General features: G+C 31.6%; 1 protein-coding gene across 6 annotated transcripts in view; it reads right to left on the bottom strand.

Annotated features, from left to right (window-relative positions):
* fy (fuzzy planar cell polarity protein-like protein) overlaps nt 1–17,889 on the bottom strand; it is a 61,566-nt gene that overhangs the window by 41,813 nt on the left and 1,864 nt on the right. For 4 of the 6 annotated variants that reach the window (XM_035362767.2, XM_035362763.2, XM_035362766.2 and 1 more), the window contains exons 2-3: nt 11,788–11,912; nt 5,825–5,978 (exon numbers count right to left, since the gene is read on the bottom strand). In XM_035362767.2, coding sequence (XP_035218658.1) covers nt 5,825–5,978; nt 11,788–11,912 — 279 coding nt within the window. Of the gene's footprint in view, nt 1–5,824; nt 5,979–6,211; nt 6,417–11,787; nt 11,913–17,889 lie in introns of those variants that run through there. The other 2 variants (XM_035362765.2, XM_035362768.2) reach the window with 2 other exon arrangements.

Raw genomic sequence — 17,889 nt, forward strand, 5'->3', positions numbered from 1 at the left:
CTTAAAGTTATGTTCTTGAAGAAAATCAGTTTCATTCTTATTGAAAAAGCACATATTATATATATTGTACAAAATTGATCTTCATTTGCCAATGCTCAAATGGTTTTTTTGAAAAAAGGCTTTTCTATCACCAAGTCTTTTTTTCTTTGAAGGGTGGGATGTGAGATATAAAATATGAAACTACTAACTTTAATTTAGCAATAGTCCATTTTATTTCCTATTTTAATTTGACTATCTCCGATTTCTGTCCTAAAAGTAGAAATTGTTCATAATAACTTTCTGGACTGTATCGTTGAATATTAATCGATTGCATGCTTACTTAAATAATCTTCCTGCATTGTGACAGCTCTTTTCCAATCACAGATCAAAATATGAATAGGAAACCAAGTCTATAAATATCTAGTGCTACTAATTACACAGCTCTTTTTTTCCACTTTGCTTGCTGCTGGCAATATGTAATTTTCATTACTCTATCCACATTTTTAAATATGTTAATTGCTACATAAAATCGTGGGGTGCATAGTGCAGTAATAACGATAATGTACGAATTTGTTTATGTTTATCAAGGGTTGCTTTACCAGAAAATAAAAATATTTGAATTCAGTGGCATCGGTCTGCAAGTCCATTATTCTATTTATGTATCAAAGCCTAAGCAATTATGATGCAGATAAACATCTCATCTCTAACAGCTACCTGTTCGATCATCTTATTACACACACACACACACACACATATATATATGTGTGTGTAATAAGATGATATATATATATATATATATATATATATATATAACCTGACGAGCCAAAGCATTATGACCATCTCAACATTTTTCAATGAACTTTTCTGGATGACATTGATGACACCTGATTGAGTGGTAATGGTGTTTAACTGTTGCTGGAGAAGATAAGGAATCATTCTTGCACTTACTTTTGCAAGTGATGAGAAAAGCTATTGATCTAAGCGAATCTGATAAACAGGGTTCGTACACATTTCTGCACATGGAAATTAAGTACTTTTAAGGACTATTAAGGAAAAAAATTAAGGACCTACGAACAAATGGGAATTGAATAAATCCGATTAAAAATATTACCTATGCCTGAAATCCAATTAAAAATATTACCTATGCCTGAATTTCACTTTTGTAATATCATCCTAAAAATAAAATAGATCCCTAAGTAGGATGCATTATTATTAAACATGAATTAATTAACATAATTATTAATATATTTGATAATAAAATAAATTTTATGCAATTTATCAAGTAGCATTAAATATTTTACACTTATAATAGCTGGACAAATTTGAAAGAAGATAAGTGACATTTACAATTTACTAACAGTTAGCTTTATGCTGATTTTTTTAGGTCTCATTTTGTCACATACTTGCTCAGTCTAGAGGTTTAGCAAATATCAGATAGATTTTGTGTCAAATGGCAAATGAGAAGTAGGATCATAATCAGCATAATTCATAACAAAAGACTGAATGTTGTCACTGCTGCTGCTTGTTTTTTAGACCAGCTGATTAGAACAAACCTGAAAGGCCTGATGTAGGCATGGTTTGCCAGTTTTGAAAGTTAGTCAGGCTCTGTTTGATGCAGTTAATGTCGTAGCTTCGTGTAGAGTTCCAGGGGTTGTAACCCAGTTAATACACTTTAAGGTTCCAATTAGCCACTAAAGCACCAGAGGTGATAAGGTCTTTTGTATTATTTTAAGTCTCACTAGATGCAAAGAATAAATTTTACATGAATTTTTAGTTTTGTGTTTTATCTTGTGACCACAGTAAGGATTAATGAAAGGTAGTAAAGTCGCTTTAATACGCAGAGATAATTTTTAAGGGTAAGCAGTTAGTTATAAATAACTGAATTAGGTAGTTAGATAACCTTACTCATTGTGGATTTACATGGTTACTTTTAAATTTTATTTATTTTTTAACAATATTTGTTTAAAAAGCCCAAATCCTGATCTAATAAAATTTCACAGTTTAAAATACATGTAATTTACGATATTGATTCTTAAACGATATTAGAATAAGTACACATTAAAAGCTATGAAACATTTATGTTTTGTAACAATAACACTCAACAAAATATTTATGCATCATTTTATTTTGAAGCCTTCCCAGACATTTTGGCTAATTTTGTATCGATAACCTTCTCTTTAAGCATCTTTCCTAACAATTTCAGAAATTTGTCTCCATAAGCAAACCAATATTCTCACTAGTTTTTACATGCTTTATCTGCTAACTTGTCAACCTCTTCACAATGTATCTATGAAGGTTTACTTGATTTGGCAAAAGTTAAATAGTCCAAAACCCCCAATAGATGTGAAGCAAATTATCGCTACATCTGAAAGTAACTACAAAATCAGACATAATTTTAAATAAGCCTCTTATTTAAAAAGAACTTAAAACATAAAGGCATGCTCTCAAGCTAACAAAATCAAGTACACCTCATGGTGACATATTTAAACAAGAACAGTCAAATTCAAGCTAAAAAGGTGGACTAGTGGTCAAAGATTTTACAATTTAATTTAAATTTAATCTGGCTCAGTAACTCTATCATATGAGGAAAGAGAAATGGGGAATTATAATAAAGGTTGAAATCATAAACTGAGTAATTTACATAATAATAACTACACATATTTTTGAAGAATAATTTTTTTTATGTGTTCAATTTCTTTCTTCAACAAGTTTCTTTTTCATTTTAGAATTTTTGGATTTAATTAAGGATTTTTGTTAATCTAAAAAAAAAAAAAACTAAATGCATTTCGAATGTATAGAAAAAGCAGTTAATTTTATTTCTTTAGTAACATGAACACTCAGAAGAAATATGAAATATACATGGTAAGGGCCAGTTACAGAGCTGGTGTGGCAGAATTTTTAGAATTTAGTGACACACCGAACAACAAAATCTAGAAATGACAAAACTTTTAGAATTTAGAGCAGGCATTGGAAGCAGAGTTTAGAAAGGCACTAGGCAGCAGAATTTAGGATCCACAGAGATTGCATCAGGTGGAAAAATGCCTAGTCCCAGCTCTGTGTATGATGCATTAAGACATATTAGATGACTATTTTAAATTGTAAGTTTTCAATTTCTTTATTAATAAAAAAATTCCTTTCTATAATAACCCCCCGGGGGTCGACGTAGAGAACTCTGCGAAGCTACTGGCTAGGATCTGTACCTAGGCAGTCTCGGCCACGGGAGTATAAAATTTATGAACTTGGTGGTTCTGAAGGCTCTGGGAAAGGTCACTTATTGGCCGGCCTCGGAGTCTGGCATGTCCTAGCGTGGCGTGGTTCTAGTAACCCGGGGGGTCTTCCCCGGGGTCGCTGGGTAATGTCCCGCTGCGACGGGCTCGCCCAAGCGACTGGTAGGAGCATTAGACAACCGGTGCTGCCTGGTGTCATATCCAGGTGGTGCGCTGCTCTCTTGGAGGTTAATAGTGGAGGTTGAACCTCCACGATGTGCCCAAAGGGGGAGTAGACCTGCAGTGGGATTCAGTTCTCGGAGCAGGGAAGACAAAACTTTCTTTCTTCTTTCTTTACATAATAATGCTTGCCCATGTGATAAGATTAGAAGCATTTTTTATATTTTCCATGCTTGTTCCTAGTGAAAAGTACAGAAAATAAAGGAAAGATAAACATGTTAAGAAAAGATTCTAGTATCAGAAGTAAAACATTCAAATATTATGTTTTCATTGTTCTTCCAGTCATTCTCCAAAAAGTAAGAAATTCATCGCAAACTTTCTGTAAAATACATCTATCACATGTTAATATCGTGGAAACATTTTTCATTTTGTGACATATTTCTGGATAATTAATTACATATCTGATTTTGCTTTTGCTAAGAGCTGTTTCATAAACTGTGCTTTATAGCATTACACCTTGTTTATTTTTCAGATTCAAAATATTGTATAATAAGTTGTCAAAACTTTATAATACAACAATGAAAAATAAAAATGTTTTATTTTAAAGTTATTTTTTAAATACAATTTCAATATATTACCATCATTTTAATGAAATTTGTAAATATTACAATGTTTTAAAAAATATCGTTGAAAAATTCCCAGATCTCGGAATTATAATCACCAAAACGTTGATAAGTAGCGAAATTTATAACCGTTTAATAAAAGAATTCACATCCCCAAAAGTGAAAATTTGTTTAAGAGCTTTTTATTAGAAAAAACGAATTTCAAAATGCTTATGTTTCACTTCTTGCTTAGAAACTCGAGTATCCCACCATTTACAGTCAAAAGTCTTTAATCCGGACTCATCGGGACTTCGGCGATTACGGCTTATCGGTTTTTCCGTATTATAGAACATCAGATTAAATCTGGTAAGATGGCATGAAGAAATTATAAAATTTAAAATATGAAACAGTAATTTATGAAATGAAGAGCAATTATGATCTAAAAGGTATCAAAATTTACAAAAAAAAAAAAAAAAAAAAAAGCTTAATATTTATTTGTTTACTTTATTAAACATTTCTTTCAACGCGAGTATGCGTAAAGCATACATTACGCAGAGTCGAAATTGAAAAATTGCAACCAGAAAACTATTTGATGTGTATTCGTGATATTTGTAATGACGAAAAATTTGATTTAAATCATATCAAAGATGGAGTACATCGAGATGAAATACTACATTTAGTAAGGAATTATAAGCCGAATAAAATAAAAACATCTGCCCTGAAGATAAGGATAGTGCTGACAGATCAACTTCCAGTTCATTGCGCGCCGTGACATTTCCTGCCCCTCGCTGAGCAGCGTGAAATTGATAAACAGATTTCGGAATGGTTAGAGAAACAAAAAATATGCCTTTATCCTTTTTTTGCAGGAATTCCACTTTTTGTTTGATGGATATCGAAACATGCTTTCGCTTTGTAGATCCTTTGGCAGCTCCAGAATCGGATATTCTTTTTGACATAATAGAAAGTTCAAGCTTACTTTTATAAAATTGCTTTAACAGTCTGCAAAAAATAATAAGCCGGATCCAATTAGAAGATTAAGGAACAATGCAATCTGCAACATGAACTGAAATAGATAATTAGATATTTATAGCTTAGCTTATACCATCTGTTATACAAAGATTCATCGTTAGAATAAACCAGAAAATAAAAATGAAAATGGTAAAGTAATAAAAATAAAAATTAAAAATTAATCTGCTTTGTTTGAAAACCTAATTCAGAACTCAACACGGGAAAATGAATTAACGTCTCAGAAAAGTAGATTAATGTGTCTCAAATACGTGCTTCATTCTTCTGAATCATTTGAGATAAAAAAACTGATAAAAAATTCACTTAAACTTTAAAACCGCAAGCTCGAATCTCAAATGTATCTTTTGATTCCAATTTAATTTTAATTTTGATTGTTTTAAATTTAATTTATATATATAGCAGAAAAATTGAAAAAGTAAAAACTTAAAATTTAGTGAATTTCAAAATTTATTCAGAATGACATAATTCAACATAATATGAAAATAATTTCTTTTATTTTATCTATTACTATCCTGAATTATATATATATATATATATATATGTATGCAGCATTTTATCATTATGAAATAGTAATGCAATTTATATATCAACATTTGATTACATATATATGCAAAAGTTTTACAAGTATTTATAAAACGAGTATGTTCTTTCCATTTTTGAAAGACTTACAGCTTTTGTTTTTGCTTGTTTTATGTGCTTCTGGTAACTGGAGAGTTTGAAAAACCTTTAAAGTACTTTTTGTAGAAACTGTTACAATATTAGATCAATACATACAAAACAGTTTTTTCCATTCTTAAAGAAACACAAAAGGCAAGCTTGAAGAAAACTTACCACCAACATTTTCTGAAGCTTCAAAACTTCATTTTGTTTCAAGAGTACATCTAATCCCACTAGCATAGCCAAAGCAGCAAAAATGTTGTCCAACAAGTTTGAGACATGACAATCACTGCAGACATCATTCTTTGTGATGAGGATCAAAACTAATCTGAAATGAAGGGCACAGATTACAAATTAAAATAAATGTAAAACATAATAAAATACAGTAAAGAAGGAAAAATAGAAGCATTTGCTACTAATGTCACCTATGTCTACTAATAATGAGCATAAAGATGGTGTTGATATATGTAAAACTCTTTAAATTGTTCGAAACAGCAACCAAAAATGAGGAACAATAAATTATGATTAAGGATTATAATATCCCATACACGTAAAACTAACTTAGTCAAGGTACTGCTGTATGCATGATGAAAGTTGATGCCCACTGTTTTGTTATGGAATATGTAAAAAATGACATCATGATGCCTAGGACTCATTCTACTCTCATCTTTAAAACTACAATATAATATTCTTTTCTCCAATAAATATGTTGATAGCACCACTGCGAATCAGCCTTGACAATGGTGATATCACAAATGGCACAAATGCTTTCATAAGGGATGCATGTGCTTCCAGAACAGAACTTCAGCTTGCTCTACCACTCATTTCTATATTTATTGCTGCTCTAATTTTCACTACCATAGATGGTCATTCCATCAGGTAATCCTTCTTATATGGCATTTTATTCAACCTTTTTTCTCATTTTCATTATCTAAAAGATTCAACAACAACAACAACAACCTAATTCTGTAATAACCTGACAACCTAATTCTGTAATATGTTTGCCTCATTTCAAGTAATGCTAATTTGTTTACCTGATTTGCTCATTTATTTGGCTTTTCCTCATCCTAGATACAATATCAACATATTGTAAATAATATAGCTATTCCTTCCCTTATGAAAATTCTATTTAGGAAATTTTACTTTTATTGAAGACCTAAATAAGTACATTTTTGGCTAATAAAAGAAACCCAAGGATTTTCCCTTTCATGCAGAAAGATTAAAAGCAAAATCATGGTCTGATGATGCAGTGATAGCAGAAAAGAATGAATTATTATAATAAAGCATTGTGGTAATACAACATTCATTAATGACTTCAACTGACTCCATACACATTCAAAATATTATCTATATTTAAGACTTAAAATGCATACATTTTCACAAATAGGATTCTGAGTTTACTCTGCCTTTTTTAAAACTTCTTTTTATTGTTGTTGCATTACAAGCAATAATGCAAGAGATAAAGTATGCCCCCTCATTGTTTCTTTAACTAATCACCACACATCTCCCCCAGTTCATCCGATAGCAACTCAAAGGCATAACATCAAATACAAAGTGAGATGAAGCAAGGAAGCTATGCAAGATAAACATCAAAGGATCCATATTGTTTATTTTCCCCTTTTTTCTAATAATAAAATTAGGATACAAAATTGAAAAAGATTCAAAATGTGATTGAATGTATGACAAAGTTACAATACACACATATAGAAATGAAAGAACACCAAATGTATTACTAAGCAAATTCCAAAATATTTTTTAATTGTAATATAAAAAGCAAGTATCTTTGAGAAGTGAACAAGTCTGTTGTATCCCAAAGAATCTGGTAGCAGATTTATTCCACTGAACCTCTAAATCTCTGTTTAGTTTGCATTCAAATCACTATCTAAGGACTACGTTATTCAATATTTGATGTATCTAAGTAAAGTTATATTTTCACAGTGCGAGACACATACATACAATCACGTAGATTCTTCATTATTTATTTTTTTAAACATAATTGCAGGGATCTAATATTTGGTGGCAACAATTTGAAAAGTGAAATGCTGTTTATAGTAAAATGCCACAAAATTGCAAAACGAAATTAATAGCCCTTCTGGGCTAATAAGAATGAGTGTTTGTACACGTAAGTATACAAACTGAAAGTAGAACTTAAATAATATTTATTGTGACAATATAGAGATTTTACACTCTACAACAAAGATTAGTGATGAAATGAATGTTGTTGTCTTGATTGCCGGTATTCAAACTGAATTATAATTTAGAAACACCAAGAATCTCTAACCAATTGGTAAGTTTACTGGTTTCATTTTTTAGCTATCAAAATGAGGTGCTACTCTGACTAACAAAAATAATGGAATCAAAATTTAAAACAAATAATCATGAAATAAATTTTAATCTGAAGTTTTCAGATTTCATATTGTTCCTAAAGGGGTGTTTTTTGTTTTGTGTGTTGCCTTTATGTAGCGCAGCGGTATCTTAACCCGCGAGCACACGCCCCGGGTATCTCATACTAGAGGGCATATTCTTTGTCCCTTATCTCAAAACCCCTTTCTTTGAAATGGACGAAACCTTTTGTAGCTGAACTCAAGGTCACATTCATGAAGCTGGGAAATCTGTGGAGTGATTCTTCAAATACTTTTCTAATAATCAATGGCGGCAGCAAATCATGCTCCCTTTGAAACTAAAAGAAAAGTAATTTCAGGAGATTGCAACATGGAACCACCGTCTAAAAAGATGAAAAACATTTACAGAGGATGCACTGGGTGCCCTAAAAACAAGGACAGAAAGACACAGTTTCTGTGCGAGAAATGTAATATCAGTACAGTCAAAAGTCATTAATCCGGACTCGTCGGGACTTCGGCGATTCCGGATTATCGATTTTTCCGGAATATAGATCATCAGTTTAAATCTCGTAAGACGGCATGCAGAAATTCTAAAATAAAAAATATGAAACCGTAATTTATGAAATAAAGAACAATTATGATCTAAAGGGTATCAAAATTTGCAAAAAGAAAAAGCTTAATATTTATTTGTTTACTTTATTAAACATTTCTTTCAATGTAAGTTGTTTAAGTTTTGCTTCGTTTCATGTGATAATACTTTCTCTTTAATTCTATTAAACAGACATAATTTCTTGTTCAGTTACAAAGTTCCGCCCTTCAAGTCCTATAATTGCTGTGTCAAGAACACCGACTAATTTGTCAATCGAAATTTTTTTGTTTTCAATAACCTCTGTCACTTTTCTTCGCTGTCGGAAGCGAATTATAATGACGAGGAACTTGTTTTAAATCATATCAAAGACGGAGCATATCGAGATGAAATACTACATTTGGTAAGGAATTATAAGCCAAATAAAATAAAAACTAAAAACATCTGCGCTGAAGATAAGGATAGTGCTGACAAATCAACTTCCAATTCATTAGGCGCCCGTCCCGAGCAGCGTGAAATTGATAAACAAATTTCGGATTTCAAAACATACTTTCGCTTTAGATCCTTTACATATTAACAAATATATATCGGAAATTCTATTTGATATAATCGGAAGTTTAAGCTTACTTTTATAAAAGCTCTTACAGTCTGCAAAAAATAATAAGCCGGATGCAATTCGAAAATTAAGGAACAACGCAATCTGCAACATTAACTGAAATAGATAATTAGATAATTTTAGCTTATACGTCCATTATACATAAAATGCGCACGCGAAAACGTATTCTGCACTTGCGCACAGTCATATGTGCAGTCGTAAAAGGTCTTACGCGCACGCGTGAACGCCTCTGCGCATGTGTCAACGTGGCGCATGCGCAGAAAGTTTTTAGTTTTGATGTCCGGATTATAGATCATTCCGAATTATTGGTGTCCGAATTAACGACTTTTGACTGTATTTGTATAGAGCATATGTGTTCAGTCTGCCAGAGATGTGCAAAATAATTGTATTTTAAGTACTTCATTTATTATATTCTTTAAAATATTCTAAAGTTCATTTTTCATGTTAATCCACATTTATACTCATATTTATATTATTAATGTAATTTAAAACACGTTAATTGCTTTTGGGTATGACATACCCAGTGCGCCTTTTCGTGTTCGTAATTTTTGCGCTTGTGCTCTTGAGTTAAATTTAAATTAATAAACAAAAGAATACATCTTTGTGAGTGGACAGTAGTACAACTTTTATTCAGCGATTTCAACACAACACAGCAAAAAGGTAAAGCGAAAGTTACAATTAGCATTTGGAAGAATGCAAAAACAAAATGCGAACTGCGCATTGTGAAATAATATCTCACAGACAGGCAGATGACTCTGAAGGCCGAAACACTTTATTTATTAAATATCATGTTCTTTGCATCTAAACCATAAAATTCAATTCAACAGCAAGATCACAAAATATTTATCAGAGCAAATCTTTAGAATTTCCGACACACAGTCTTTTTTTTTTTTTTTTTTCCACACAGTGTTGCCAATGCTCACTTTGAAATCATTGAGTTCCTTAATCAACACTCATAAAAAATTTGGGCTTCCAGATGCCCATACTCGGGCAGATATGTACGTTATTCAAAATTTGATGACTCTAGGTACCGTTGTTTTATCACAGTGTGAGAAACATACATACATTTATGCAGATTCTTCATTATTATTATTTTTTTAAATTTAATACAGGGCCCTAATATTTGATGACAATAATTTAAGAAGTGATTCGCTGTTTATAGTGAATCAACGCAAAATTCCAAAATGAAAGTAATAGCCCTTCTCAGCAAATTGTCCCTTTAGGCTAATCATATTCATATTTATATTTCTTTTATTCTCAATGGCAACAAATAATTATTGGCCCTTCCTACCACCATGGAGCTAATAGTTACATATTGTTATTCAGAATAAAAGAAATATAAATATGAATATTAACAAAACATTTGAGTTAATTTTACATAATAGTAATTCCACACATGTAAAAATATCAAATACTTGAAATTAAACAATTACAGTCAAAAGTCGTTAATTCGGACACCCATAATCCGGACCTCAAAGCTACAAACTTTTTGCGCATGCGTCAACGCATGCACGTAAGACCTTTACGGCCACGCATATGCTTGTGTGCATGCACATAATATGCATGTGCGTTTAATGTATAACGGACGGTATAAGTTAAAATTATCTAATTATCAATTTCAGTTAATGTTGCAGATTGCGTTGTTCCTTAATCTTCGAATTGGATCCAGCTTATTATTTTTTTGCAGACTGTTAGAGCAATTTTATAAAAGTAAGCTTGAACTTTCGATTATGTCAAATAGAATTTCCGATACTGGAGCTCCCAAAGGATATACAAAGGGAAAGTATGTTTCGATGTCCATCAAACAAAAAGTGTAATTGCTGCAAAAAATGGATAAAGGCATATCCTTTGTTTCTCTAACCATTCCGAAATCTGTTTTTCAATTTCATGCTGCTCTGCCGCGGAAGGAGGGGTGGAAACGCCTTGGCGCGCAATGAATTGGAAGTTGATCTGTCAGCACTATCCTTATCTTCACGGCAGATGTGTTTATTTTATTTGTCTTATAATTCCTTACTAAATGTAGTATTTCATCTCGATGTACTCCATCTTTTCTATGATTTAAATCAAATTCCTCGTCATTATAATTCGCTTCTGATAGTGAAGAAAGTGACACAGAGGTTATTGAAAAGGAAAAACTTTCGATTGACAAATTAGTCGGTATTCTCGACATAGCAATTATAGGACTTGAACAGCGGAACATTGTAACTGAACAAGAAATTATGTCTGTTTATAGAATTAAAGTATTATCACATAAAAGGAAGCAACTTAAACAACTTACATTTAAATTAATTTCTGCATGCCATCTTACCAGATTTAAAGTGATGATCTATAATCCGGAAAAAAACCCTAATCTGGAATCGCCAAAGTCCCAACGAGTCCAGATTATGGACTTTGTACCGTATTAGTGTAAGGCTACCTATTTTCCTCTTTGCTGCATTTTATATTACAGTTTCCTATTTATTATTCCATTTGAAAAATTTATTCATTAAAAATTCCCTTTTGCTACATACTGATTGTCCTTTTGCTATAAAACTAATTTTGTGGAATAGTGTAACATAATTATCATATACAATTATAAATTAATTTAGTTAACCTTTTATGATATTCCCGCCATGAAATCTTTTCATCTGGTGTTACAGCACATTTTAATTCTACTTCCTGTAAGCGAGAAAACATATGCACGCCATTCAAAAGTCCAATAGATGCAAATGGAAGTTTCTACAAAAAATGAATAAAAAAAAAAATTAAACACAAAAAGTGTCTAACAAAAATCAGAGTCGAGAATAGTGAAACAGAAACGGTATACAACGAAAATAGAAATTAAAAAAAAAAAAAAAAAAAAGAATCAATAGTTATTAATTATTTCTATATATTTATTAATTATTAAAAATATGTTATGATTAGTGGGTTTATTGATTTAATAAAGGTAAATAAAGCTCATGAGGACTAACCGACAAAAGAGAAATGTTTTTGCAGAGAATTTTCTAAGGAAAATTAGCTCATATTTATGTTACATATGAGAAAAACAATGAAAACCAGGTAGGTTAGAAAAGGAGAGAAGGTTCTGTTTAGAAAGTGATACTTCCTGCATTCATATTTCATCCATTAAATTTTGTGTTGCACAGAAATGTATGATCAGAACATCTAAAATTATTCCCAGGATTATATTTGTGTAAATATTTTCATGTAATCTACAAAACATGGAAAATATTATCATATGTTTCTATTTCATATCTAATGAAAAGCAAACAAATTATATGATATACATTTTCTTGTATCTGATCACTGTTCCTTAGCATGGAGTAACATGTTACATTTTACACTATGTTATTGGATGTTGTTAGAAACTCTTATGAATTATTAATCGTAAAACTGAAATAATTTTTGCAAAAAATGTGTCAGTTAGAGTAGACTGAAGGGTACCCCTTGTATTATCGCGAAGTTGTTGTTTCATTTATGGTAACCTGAGTAGTTGAATGTTCCGTAAATATACTTTTACCTAAAGTTGTGTGCCCCTTCGACTTTTAAGTGAAAATATATCGATGTGTACATGGACAAAGGGAGTGCGCAATGCCAAGTTTGTGCAATTCTCTGATGTCTTTTTAAGTGAAAATAGGTTGACGTGTACATGGATAAAGGGAGCGTGCAATACCTAGTTTGTGCAATTCTGTGATTTTTTTTAAGTGATAATAGGTCAATGTGTACATGGATATGGAGTTTGTGCAGTTCGACTTGTTATTTTGTATAAATTAACTTCATCTTGTTATTTTGTATTGTGTAGCGGCGATTTTTGGCTCTAAAATAACTGCTACACAAAGGCCAAAATAACAAGTCAAAGAATTGCACAAACTCAGTATCTATGTACCACCAAAAATCGGCAAGGGGTACCCGTAAAGATACTTTTACCAATGTATCTTTATTCAATTAATATATTTTTGTGAATAAACCACAAATAACTGTCTTGTAAAATTTTTAAAAAGATATTGAAAAGGTAACATGTAAAAGGCAGTTAATAAAATCTAAATAAATCATTGAAATATGTATAAATCTCATTTAGAAAGTTTGAAAGCTATAAATAATGCATTCAGATTTGACAGCACTTGTTCACAATTTGCTACTTATGTTTTGTTACAAATATCATCTTTATTATGTCAGAAGGCACAGCCTTCGCACAATTTTGAAAATTGTTGCCAATACCAAAATGACCTCACCAACCCAAATCCTGTGTGTACCGTACACTAGTATTAAACCAAATTTAAGACAAGTTCTATGTTTCATGTTAAGTAAATATCCCACATTATTACTAAAAAATACACTCATAGAACACCAATAAAACAAGTACATTTCACTGCCTCATGGCAATGTTTTGATCTCATAAACATAGTTGCCGCTTATTCTGGCAGGTTTCATTTCAGACAGAGGAAACTAGGAACTTCTCTCCTGTTTTAACCCTGTAGTGCTTCCGTGGCATATTGTTATGTTAAATGTTGTGTGGCATCTACCAGAAGCCAGGTATATTTTTGCTATATTAATATATATTATATTTAGGTTATTCAACTCAAATTTCTGAATGCAAAGGGATTATTAAAAAAGCATACATATATTTGTGGGGTTTTCATCCGCAGAGAACCCGTTGGCGCCGTTGCATTCTTACTCGCCAAGCTCGCGTTTCATCGACGATGAGCCGAGCCGTAAACGTGATTTTTAGTGCATGTAAATTCAAGTTAGCAGATAAAACAATATATTAAGCATATGGTAGTAAAAATTCACAGATAATATGGATGTAGATGTAAAACTAAAGGGTTAAACGTGATATACGAAAATAAATTTGCATTAAATTCAAGTTAGCACAGAAAAGAATATATTATTAAGCATAAGACAATATATAAGCATTTATAACGGATATAAAAATTCATTTAAAAAATATAAATTAGTATTAATATACTGAAATTAACCGGTTAAACGTGATATACGAAAAAAAATTTGTCTTAAATTCCAGTTAACACAGAAAACAATATATTCCTTACACTAGCAGTCGTTTGCTAATTTTGATGACCATGGTGATGCATCAAACTATTCTGTCATCTTAGATAATCAATATTTTTTTATTTCAATTTAATCATCTATTTATGCCACACCTACCATCCTCTGAAAGGTTATTGTTAGAAAAGCATTAACAATATATTATCTTGTTAAAATTTTACGCCATAAAAATTGCTTTATTCTCATAATTTTAGATGACAATAACCAATAATAAAAATAAAAGCATTACTTAATTATTTAAAATGCACATGCACATTTTTGCGGTCTACGAAAACAAATTATTTTAGACTTTGGAAACCTCATGGTTAGAGCTGTTAATAATTAAGAACACAACGTGAACAGCCGTGTTACAAATTAACATTCACCCCTCCTTTCATCCCGATCCGAGAACCGGCATATATCTAGGAAAATATTTCTATCTATTCATTGTTAAAAAATTCAGAAAAAATAATAATAAATAAGAGAAGAATAATATAAATCTGCAAATGCGAACAACGACAGTCTTAATTCAACAAAATAAACACAAGAGGAATGGTTGCAAACTTCGAACAAGTGAATGGGATAAATCCGAAGGGTTACCAAGTTAGAACTATTATCGCCAAAGTTGGCGATGTTTACATTTACCGGGTTCTCTGCGGAAGTGCTTCCTATTTGTGGTATCTATTACAAACACAAATAACAAAACTTCAGTTTACAGTGAGACTTAATTTTATTCAAATTAACTCAAATACAAGTGAAATTGTCTCAGTTAGTTGCACAAATTAGCAATCAACGCATATTTGCTGAGCGTTTTCTAATAATAAAACTGTTTACAACTGCGGTATTTGTACTTGGTGTACCTGTTCTTGGAATGGACATATTCATGTTATTTCTGCCTTTTAGTAGTTCAAGCCTCTACTGTAAGTTGAACTGTACCCTCATCTGAGAAAATGCTTTGAATATCCTGCTTGAGGTTTCTAGGTAATGATGAACATTGAGAACGTCTATGCAAGGAATCATAAGCTACCCACAAGTTTAAAAAACTCACTGCACGTGGTGCTGATTGATAAGTTATTTGCACGACATATTATTTGAGCATTTATAGCTGCTACATTCATCATACTATAAAATATGACCATAGGGCATTTGTTCGTTTTCCTGGCAACATTGTAAGTGCTACACAACTGGTCAACAGCATAAATTTGTTAGTTGAGTTATAAAAGGTTATCATCTGTGGCTTTTTTTTTTTTTACATGCTTCATGAATTACATCATGATGCATAGTGGAGAGAATCAGAACCACCTTGTTTTTCTTAGTTACATACGACATTAGAGTCATTATGAAACCCAAACAATGATGTTCCTACTTCCCGATTCTTTGTATGTGTAAACCCTGGAGGAATTTCACTCTTATTCTTTCTCATAGTTCCAACCAAAGTAAGATTATTTTGAAGCAAAAAATTTGCTAAATGTAACAAGATAAAAAAATTGTCTATAGTTATATGGCGACCTGAGATTATAAAACTCCTTTGTGGTTTGTTGCTAATTCCGAATGGACCTGCAGGCAGCTTGCCAACATACATTTCTAGGTTTACAGAGTAGTACATCCTGGCATCTATTAATGCAAATAATTTTATCCTAGAACCTTATTTGGTTTACTAGGGATATGCTGCCTGGAGAAACGTTTACCCATAAAAGTATCTAATCTTTCATCAACTGTACAATATTCTCCAAATGAATAAGCATACTCACAATTTTCCACAAATGAAGAAATCACATCACGTATAGGCACTAAATTGTCAGTTTTGTTCCTTATATCGCGTGTGTCACTCTTGTCGAACCTCAAACAATGTGAAAGGAACCTAAATCGTTTTTCAGACATTATTAGATGGCATAACTCAATACCCATTTTATCAGAGGACCATATCTCCTTGGTATTTACATGATTGTCCTGTCTAGAAGCATAAATGTGCAATACGCCTAGAAGCGCTTTTATTTTAATTATGTCAGTCAAATGGGCATCGTTTTACCGAGAATAATTTTCCTGTACTGTGGATATCTTTTCATTTGTGAGCTTAACTATATTAAATACATGCTCTTGTCGGAAAATTATGCCCAACATTGCTCCGGCTTTCCAGCATTTTTTGCAACACCTTTCACCCCTGGCAAATGAGTGATAATATTATGTCGCCAAGAGCATATATTTTTTATTTTTAGGTGGGCAAACTTCTGATCATTTTGATGATTTATTCCGGCCTAGGAAATAATTATCAGCAATATGATCATCACTATTGCTATCATTGGGGTCTTTCTTGCTCGGTGTCTGTGTTTTCTTTTCTTGTTTCCACTCTAGCTTCTTCTGTATCACTATAATCATCAAACTCATCACCTGATTCATATTCTTCCATCGGCATACATAGTACTATTTCTTTTGTCACGTTCATTTGATATTGAATTTTTTCTGAAAAGTCATCTTGACTCTAAGAAAATAAATAATAAAAACAAATGTTACCCATAAAAATTATAAATACCAAAAAAAATATATTTTTTTTACATTTAAAATTAAGTATATTCACAAACAATTTCTTTCAACTATCACTAAAATGGAAAAAAAAAAAAAAAAAAAAAAAAAAAAGCTACTAAGGACAGCTGTTAATAATACAAATTAAAAATACTAGAATATATAAATTTTAAAATACTTATCTTTAGAATCAAAACCGGTCGCGTGGCGTCTCCTAGAATCCAGCAGAGCAAATCGGCTTATAACCTCTTCCTCTCAGCACTAAAATTAAAATAGCGTTGTTTCGATGATTTCTACTTATTTCTATATAGTTGACAGAAAGGTAGACGGCAGCATAAGCTTGCGCATCCGTTCATAAAGCAACTAAAAAAGAAACATTCCTGGCATCTGTGGAACGCCATGCGAGTAGTACAGGGTTAATCTTCTTGGTGAAAACCGCCCACAGCAATCTTATTCCATTGCCAGAAGCCAAATTCAGAATTAATTACAGCTTAAAATTAGGTTAAAAAAACTTAGCTTGGTGTAATTTTTGATAGCAATCAAGGAAAAAAAAATGGTCAGACTTTTCTTTTGCTTAATTTAAAATTTTACTATGTACACATGGAGGTAAGAAAGGAAGGAGTGGCCAAACCGGCACTAGAAGTGAAGCAGTGCTTCGAAGCTTCGGTCACCAGATGAGATTTTTTTTTTTTTTTACATTCAGAAGCTCGCTTGACTATGTTCTGATAGTATTTTGACAAGCGATAGTTCCATACAAATCGAAAAATGGGACACTTTTGCATGAAAGAAACATTCATAGTGTGATGGATAACAGCAATTTGCATAGTTTAGTGACAATTACGCAAAAATCACATCTTGGTTATTTTTTTCAATAACTAACAACAGCGATTTTGATTATGAATTTGTTTTAAAAAATTCCAAGCTCTTGAACTACAAAAATATAGATTTTAGTTTGTTACGCTTAAAGAATGAAAAATACCTTGCGGTACCTTTAAAATTGTATACATCTTTCGATACCCTTGCTAGAGTATTCGCTACTTTTATTTTATTTTTCAAACGCCAAAATGTTTTAAATAAAATAATTTTTTTTTCACATCCACATATTATGGTAACATGTACTTTTTAAAATTTTTTGGAGGAGAGGCTTTACTGT

Source organism: Stegodyphus dumicola, chromosome 5 (assembly GCF_044657685.1).
Source record: "Stegodyphus dumicola isolate Sdum_Otavi_A_Nest chromosome 5, ASM4465768v1".
NCBI classification, from domain to species: domain Eukaryota; kingdom Metazoa; phylum Arthropoda; class Arachnida; order Araneae; family Eresidae; genus Stegodyphus; species Stegodyphus dumicola.